Source organism: Hylobates moloch, unplaced genomic scaffold (genome assembly GCF_009828535.3).
Source record: "Hylobates moloch isolate HMO894 unplaced genomic scaffold, HMol_V3 SCAFFOLD_16, whole genome shotgun sequence".
Taxonomy (NCBI): Eukaryota; Metazoa; Chordata; class Mammalia; order Primates; family Hylobatidae; genus Hylobates; species Hylobates moloch.
Genome location: NW_026652291.1, coordinates 52,551,818 through 52,560,168, shown reverse-complemented (window position 1 = coordinate 52,560,168; position 8,351 = coordinate 52,551,818). Strand labels below are relative to the sequence as shown.

Below are 8,351 nucleotides of genomic sequence, written 5' to 3'. Positions count from 1 at the left end.
AGTGGTTAAGAATAAATCCCCTCAAGTTCTTATGCATTTGAGTGTCATACCACCTACAGCAACATATGCTCAAGTACCTTTAACGATACAGTCATATAGCATGAGTTTAATTTTCCTGAGAACTAAATTAGACCTACAAAATAAACAGGCTATGAAAATGACCTGAGTTCATAGGAATCTCTAAGTTAGAGATACTTTAGCTTTGCTAAGATTTCATCAAAAGCCTTTTATAGCAAGGGTTTCTTAGTGAGTCACATACTTGGTCATGGAGCCTTGGAATTTTTTTTAAACATTAAAAAGAAGTGCTTTATGTTGTTGTGCAAATTCAACAAAAGGCCGAAGCAGCCAACAGTACTGAAGTGCTAAGTAAAACCTATAAGTAAGCCACAGATTCTACTGTCTTATGAAGAAAGGAGGAGGTAAGAGATACAGCTGACCAACTGTGCTCCCAGTTTGACAATGATTATTGGGAAGCTAAGCAATTCCTTGCAAGTTAAGAAAAGACAGCACCTTAAGTGGAACCTAGTGGAAACCACTCAGAAATGACAGTTGTATGCAACAGGGATGGCTACTGATCCCCTCTAGGTAACTCCTCTTTTGTGTGAGAATCCAAGAACACAGAAATCAAGCAGGGAAACACTGGCTTCATGGTCATTTCTCTGAATTATGAATTGCAACTTCTGTTATTATTGTTTGCAAACTACTAAAAGGTCACATGTGAATCAAGTCATTGAACAGCATATAAAAGAGTATGGCCTGGCTTCAACCCAAGCTTTTCTTTTTTGTTTTTTAGAGACAGGGTCTGGCTCTGTCACCCAGGCTGGAATGCATTGGTGCGATCAGAGCTCACTGCAGCTTCGAACTTCTGGGCTCGGGTGATCCTCCCACCTCAGCCTCTTGAGTAGCTGGGACTGCAGGTGTACACCACTACAAGTGGCTAATTTTTGTCATTTTTTGCAGAGAAGGGGGTCTCACTATGTTGCCCAAGCTGGTCTTGAAATCCTGGGTTCAAGTGATCCTCCCATCTTGGCCTCCCAAAGTGTTGGGATTACAGGCACGAGCCACGGTGACTAGCCCAATCCAAGTTTTTCTGATTTGTGATGTAATCTAATTCATGGCACCTTAAATGTTTTGGTGCGTTGGTGTATTAACATGTAACATGAGAACAAGATTTATTTACTTACCTCAAGAAGCTAGTACATGGGTTATTGAATGTACTCCTCTTAAACTTTGAGCCCCTCAGATGAAAAGCACTGTGGAAACAATTACAGCTGAAGAAAACCCTTCTAATGCCTCAGAATCCTGACTGTGCCTTGTGTCTCAATGGCACACTGAGAAACAATGTGCACTACTTAGTGGCATCCCATCCCTTCGTATATGTTGTTTGGCACACAAATGTTTATACATTTAAAATAGCTGTCATACTACCTACTCAAAAGCATTTACTAGTTTTCTAATAAAGCTAATGAAATGTACCCATTATGGAGTACTCCATGTCAAGTTTAGAGAAACTTTAGCTTTCTCTGAAGTACATGTAACGTAATAAAAAGTTTATTTAAAAAATTGAACTAGTGTTGTATGAAGCCATAAGTTTTTAATGAAAAAAAAAAAAGTATGCCACAGTGTCTATATATTCATCTGAAGAGTACAAAGATGGAGTTCTGAGAAAAGAGGGTTTAACACTATAGAAAATAAATCTGGTTCTTAAATTATGTTCAAAGCAAAATTAAAACAGTAATGTCTCATACACTGAAATAAAGCAATTAGAGGTAATAAATTATAAATACAGTAGTTCAAATATTGTTTTAAGCATTAGTTTTTCTAAACAAGTTAAATTCAAAACATTTTAAATCTGTTATATTTTTTCAAAGGGATGTACAAATGAAAGCCTTCATAGAAATCTAAAACAATGACACCACCTTGCAATCTTCATATGGAATATGCTGAACCTGGACCATTTTTAATTTATAACATACTTTGGTTAATACATTATGTTCCATATGCCTTTACATTTGGGAGGACTCAGATTGTGATTTGTAGCCTTTACATGCAGTTTACCCAAACCTTCTTCACATCCAGGTCTTGCTTGATTCTCTGGAGAAGGTTTTGTCAGACTCATAATTAAAATGATGCAAACTGTAAATGACTTCTTCAGAACTGAAAACTTTTTTTTTTAAATAAAGTGCTTTTAAATTCAAATATCTGTTGCCCTAAAGAAAACTGAAATATACTTTAACCCTGAAATCTCCGTATCTTGACAAACACATTTTAACAGAAAAAAAGAAATCAGTTTTAGGCCATTCATGTCCTTCAAGAGTTCAGATTGGATCTAAATTGGGTTTTGCATCATTATCGTGCTCATGTTTGTACATGAAGGTTAAAAGAAAAAGGGCAACATCCAAGGATGACCAATAGGCAGTATGCGACGTGACAGCTGACCAATAGCGGCTCTCCACAAGGCCTTCTCTGAGTTCAAAATCAATCCTGTGATCCAACTCCACTAAAAAGAAAAGAAGTTAAACAAATGAATACAGATTACAATAAAATATGTTCTATATAGACTTACTAGAGTTGAGAGTAAAAATTTAGCTAAATAGAAGTGATTCTGTCACTTTTTTAAGAAGTGACCTTCCATTATCATCTTAAGAGAAAAACACTCAAAAGAGCCTCAGTAGTATAGGATTCTATTTATAATGTTATGTCCTTTGTATGCTAAAGTTAATATGAAATAATAAAGGAAGACAAAAAAAATCACTTGGCATATCACAGAATATTTTCAGAGTTAAAAAAATTGCTTTCAAAACTTGGCATTACCATTTAATCCTTGTGCCTAATCTATAAAATAAGGGAAACACCCCTCTTGAAGATTTACGGTCCAGGCTGGCATGCCATAATGCCCGTGGGAGTGCAAGAGATCATTCAATCTCCTCCTTAGGGAGGCCCCATATATCCACTAGTTGTGTGGGGGTATGTTAGAAGATAACCATCTGTGTACAGTCCTAGAATGTTTTCTTCTCTACTAGGCTGAATGTCTCACAGGCAACCCCCATAAACCCTAGTCTCCATCCATTCAGCAGGATCTATTATGTGCCTGGGACATACAAATGCTCATTAAGTGTTTGTTCAACAAAAGAAGAACATGCAGGGTGGCTGGGAAAGTTAAACAGGGAGGAGCAGTGGTGATTCTCGGGAGGAAGGACTTTGCTTATAACAGTGCTGTCCACAAACAATTGAGTGAATTCAATCAAGTATTTTCTAAAACTACCTGTTAGAGAAAAATCACCTTAACAAATCAAGGCTCTAAGATAATTCCAATGCACTCATTTAATAAATGATTAGAGATAAACACTTAAGAAAACGACATTTTGATCTTTAGGAACTCCTTCAAAACTGTTAATGAGCCGCAGAGTGTTCTGAAGGGTCTATGTTACAAACAAAACAAAACTGCTCAAATCGCTACCAACCAGACACCATAAAGTCTGCCCCTGAACAAGCACCAAAGGATTTTAAGAGTAAAACTGGCACACATTAAGGAGGAGTTTGGAGAAAAAGTTGGGTTTTGCTTTATACTTGGAATTTGGTAATCATACATAGGAAATCATAATACTCTAGGGAAATAGTTCATATAAATGCTTAGTTAATGCTTATTTTAAATAGGTATTTTGTGACAATACCATTTGGTAATTTAACAATGCTTATACAGTTGTTATTTTTCTATTAAACTACACTCTTCTTACAAGGTATGTTCATAAATCTAGCTACACATTTTCAGAGGTTTACATTTAAGTGGTATAAATACCAATTAGGTTACAAAATACTTGTAAAATACATTGACATGGACTTTTTACTAAGTTTTTTGGGCTGCTTTTTTTTTGAGATGGAGTCTCGCACTGTCACCCAGGCTGGAGTGCAGTGGCACGATCTTTGCTCACTGAAACCTCCACCTCCCGGGTTCAAGCAATTCTCTGGCCTCAGCCTCCCGAGTAGCTGGGATTACAGGTGCCTACCACCACACCTGGCTAATTTTTTTGTATTTTTAGTAGAGATGGGGTTTCACTATATTGGCCAGGCTGGTCTTGAACTCCTGACATTGTGATCTGCCCGCCTCAGCCTCCCAAAGTGCTGGGATTACAAGTGTGAGCCTCCGCGCCCAGCCTGGACTGCATTTTTAAAATTTACATTACAATAATCGAATCAATAACAAGTCAGAAATAGCTGAAATCCATGTGGACTGGTGAGTTAGTAAATGTCCTAATCTTTTGTATTCCATGGGACATTTGTATTAGATTTGTAGTACATTCCAACACAATAGTCGGGAAGACAAAAATAGAACAAGAAACTGGAATGCTCAAGCACAATGAAGATGAGTCAAGATGAACTACAAAAGACAAAGAAGATGAAAAACAGTTGGGAAATGTGTTAATATTGGTGAAGACCACAAAGTTATAATTTTTAAGAATTCACTTTCAAATGCCACTTCATAATGTTTTCCTAGTCCAACACTCTTTAGTTATAATTCTGTTTTTTAGTCAAAGAAAAGAAGATATTTCCTGTTTATAACATGTTATTTGGCTCCACTTTGATGTTCCTGAAATTATTCTTAACACGCTATTACTGTCTTACAACACTGCCTTTGATTGAGTAGACACTCAAATGTTAAATTTCATTCTTGTCCTATACTATGTGCCCTTATCATTTTATCACTTAAAGGGACTTTACTCGGTGTCACTAACCAGATTGACTCCCTTTATCCTTCCATATTTATCTACAGATTGTCTCCATCAAAATGGGTATTAGGAAGCTAGCTTGTACTTGATGAACCTGTTTCAGTTTCTCGTCCTCCCTGAAAAGGTTTATCCCAGGCAGTCTGGCTGTCAGTGCAGTGGACCTCACATCTATGTTGGTTATGTAGGTGGATGGATGAAACTAGGTGGGCCTATGTTCCATCTTTTCTCTCTCTTTTAGGTAGATCACAGATTTCCCAAGGGAGTGAGGGTCTACACAGTAGCACCATTCCGTATGTGCTGTGAGATCAGCTCTTGGCCAAAGTAGGCTCAAATCTACGTGGATTAGCCTAGGACCTACTTTCTCATTATTACCATCTCAAGAATGGGTGTTGTCATACAGGTTGGTAGTTTTTTCCTGGTTTCTCTAGCTGAGCTAGGTCAAAAAAAAAAAGGAGAACATAAAATCATCACTTCTTTTTATCTCAGGAACGCCCAAGTGACAGAATTTCTCTATCCATAAAAAAGAAGAATCAGGTTTCTGAACAGTTGAAGAGAAGTAAAAATGAGAAAAGAAACTGTTTTTAAACAATCTCATCAACTCTTTGCTTACACTGTTTTAAAACATGGATTATTTTCTTTCTAGGGTGTCACATACATAGGCATGTTTCTTTCCCTGTTCCCCAAAGTAGAATATCTGCTACATTCCATGTGGAAGTGCTTGACAATCAAGGAATCTCCATAGTGTGAAGGTCAAGTGTCATCAGTAGTGTGCTTTCATCAGAGAATTCTTTTGTGCACAAGGCTTGTCAACAGACATATAATAAGTAATTATAATATATGGTAGAATGTGATGAACCACAAAACAGAGGTACAGTAAAGGACTCTCTCAGTTCTAAGGAATGAAAGATGGCTTTCACCTGGAGAAATCATAAAAGGCTCTCTGGAAGGAGGAGGATTTGGACATGTAGAGATGAAAAGACACTGCAGGGAGAAGAAACAGCATGAGCAAAACTGCAGAGGTGGGAAGCATGGGGTACGAGGGGAAATATAAGTTAGTTTTCTTTAGAAAAACCAGGAATGATTAAAAGGGAGTAGTTCTGAATTTGACTAGAAAATTTTGTCAAACCAAATTGTGAAGGGTCCAACAAATCTAGCCATTCATTTCTTTGTATGAATGACTGAGACCTTTCTCCAGGTGAAAGCAATCTTTCATTCCTTAGAACTGAGAGAGTCCTTTATTGTACCCATGTTTTGTGGTTCGTCACATTCTACCATATATTATAATTAGTTATGCAGTTATCTACCTTCCCTACTAGAGTTTATGCTCTTTAGAAAATACATAATTTTCACACTAGCATCTTTATAGGCAGTATTGAAATTTGTTTCATCTTATCTTTTCTAGTGACTACCATGGTCTCTTGGCTCAAGGTAAACAGTGAAGTAAATAATTGTTCAGTGAATGAAAACAGGAAGCACAAAAAGAAGCAATATAGATATTACCATCTGAATCATTTTGTGTAGTTATGATTACAGGTTTAACTACTTAGGTAGCTAGGTAGGATGGTTTTGAGATACTGGATATATGGGCTACTTGGTTGCAGGACAAATATGAGTGAATTAATTTTCCTTTTTCCAACCAAAAATGCAAAAAACATAAATAAAATTATTTCTTTATGAAGGAGGCTGGCTTGGGCAGAGACCAGAGAGAGCACTTATGTAAGATAATTTCTTAAGGGGAATTCACTGAGTTAGATCAACACAAACTGATGTAATGTAAGAGTTTTTTTTTTTTTACTTGAAAAAATTTACGAAAATTGGTGATCAAATAAAGAATCTGTAAAATGAGATTTGGTTAAAACATTAAAAGAAAAAAAAACCCACAAAGCCCTGTAACGTGTTTTGTCAGAGATAAAATCCAGTATTTTTTTTTTTTTTTTAAAAAGAGAAGCTGTGGAAAAAGAATCAGAAGTTAGTCATAAAAATAATTTTGAACTGCTAAAGTTAATCCATAGTGATACATTTAGAATATACTGAAAATTAAGAGATTAAAAATATCTCTTACATCCAAGAATACTGTTTTTAAAAGTGAATGTATTCCCCTAAACTACATTAAATATCTGTGTTGAAAGCAATCAGCTATGACATACCTACAACTCTAAGTGGTAAATTTACTGATACCTGAAATAACCAAGAATGATTACATTCTTTGTCCTATTAGAAACCCTTTTATATCTAAATGTATTAAATGAAAAGAAATAGCAAACCTCTTTGGAGCCTTTAGGACAATAAAGAAGAAAGAAAATGACCTTATGCTTTTCTTCAGGTTCCTTCTTTGTAGAAGTATACATGAATGTACTTTAGCACATTAAGTGGCTAGTCAATTTTCAGGTTTCAGAACCACTACCATTTAAGATTAGAAGATATGGGAAGAAAATACACATAAAATAGTCTGTAATGGTAACACTGAAGCTGGGATCTCATAGAAGAACTGATCCAGTTTTTCAATAAGCAGAAGAACTCTAAGTAGATCATTTTTATAGTGTTCTGAATGCTATTCCTGACATATACCATACCGAGGGCATTATCTTTATTCTGCATTACATTTTCCGGAAAAAGAAGTTGTGGGAGATTAAAGAACGATTCTTGAAGTCTGAAATCTGTGAAAAAAAAAACACAAGATGCTGTAAAGGGTTGGCTGATGATTAACAATGGCCTTCAATGATGTAGTGGCCAAAAGTTAGAACAACACTCCCAAATAAGCTGACTAAATCTAGCATACATAAAGTAGTACACATCTTAATTTTTGTAAGGAGCTCTTTCATGGAAAATGTAAGCATAACTAACTTGAAATATAATCTCACAATCTGTTAACACCCAGATATTCCTCAAATTCACAGCTAATTTAGTTCCTAACCTAGATGCAAAACAAGGCTAAAAGAAACAGATCTTTGCATTATATGTTAGAAAAGAAGTCTAGACTTTTCAAAAGAAATGAAGAATAGCTACGTAAGATGCTTCAACTGGATGAAAATAAAATAGGTTTCAATTGACAACACTCATTCTTCACATAAAGAAACAGATAGATCATGAATTCTAAGCCTGTGCCCCATTTTACCCTCAAATAGCAAGTGAATCAAAGTCGGTAGCTTCAGAATAAAGGTTATCCAGAAGAACTGAGGCAATTAATGTAAGTAGAAGGAAGTAAGGAGGGAAGCCAGAATCACCTAATCACAATGACCAAATTTCAGAAAGAAGATTTAATGAAGAAAAGTTTTATGATTTGCACGATATAGCCAAGACAGCACTTACGACGAGAAATTATGACGATTACACAGATTACATTATTGAAGCAAGCCAAATAATTAGTAAAGCAAATCTTGGGAATAGGATTTAAAAGGCAGAATCTTATTATAATAGTCCAATTTTAATAGTTATAGCTATATCTAGAGGTGAATATGTGTAATATGTATAATATATAAGTATGTGTAATATGTGAATATGTGTAAGACTCATAATTACCTCACATTGAGTCTTGTTGACAACAAATTTACCATTTGGACTATCAAAGAATTTATGTGTAAGAATGACATAGTATGTATTTTGTTAAGCTCTCAAAATAAAAAG

General features: G+C 35.6%; 1 protein-coding gene across 4 annotated transcripts in view; it reads right to left on the bottom strand.

Moving 5' to 3' along the window:
- Positions 1-1,830: 1,830 nt before the first annotated feature.
- Positions 1,831-8,351, bottom strand: part of DDHD1 (DDHD domain containing 1) — a 124,593-nt gene continuing 118,072 nt past the window's right edge. For 2 of the 4 annotated variants that reach the window (XM_032179353.2, XM_032179355.2), the window contains 2 exons: positions 7,301-7,384; positions 1,831-2,500 (listed from right to left, as the gene is read on the bottom strand). In XM_032179353.2, the coding sequence (XP_032035244.1) occupies positions 2,319-2,500; positions 7,301-7,384 (266 nt within the window). In that variant the 3' untranslated portion in view covers positions 1,831-2,318. The remainder of the gene's footprint in view (positions 2,501-7,300; positions 7,385-8,351) is intronic. The other 2 variants (XM_032179356.2, XM_032179357.2) reach the window with 1 other exon arrangement.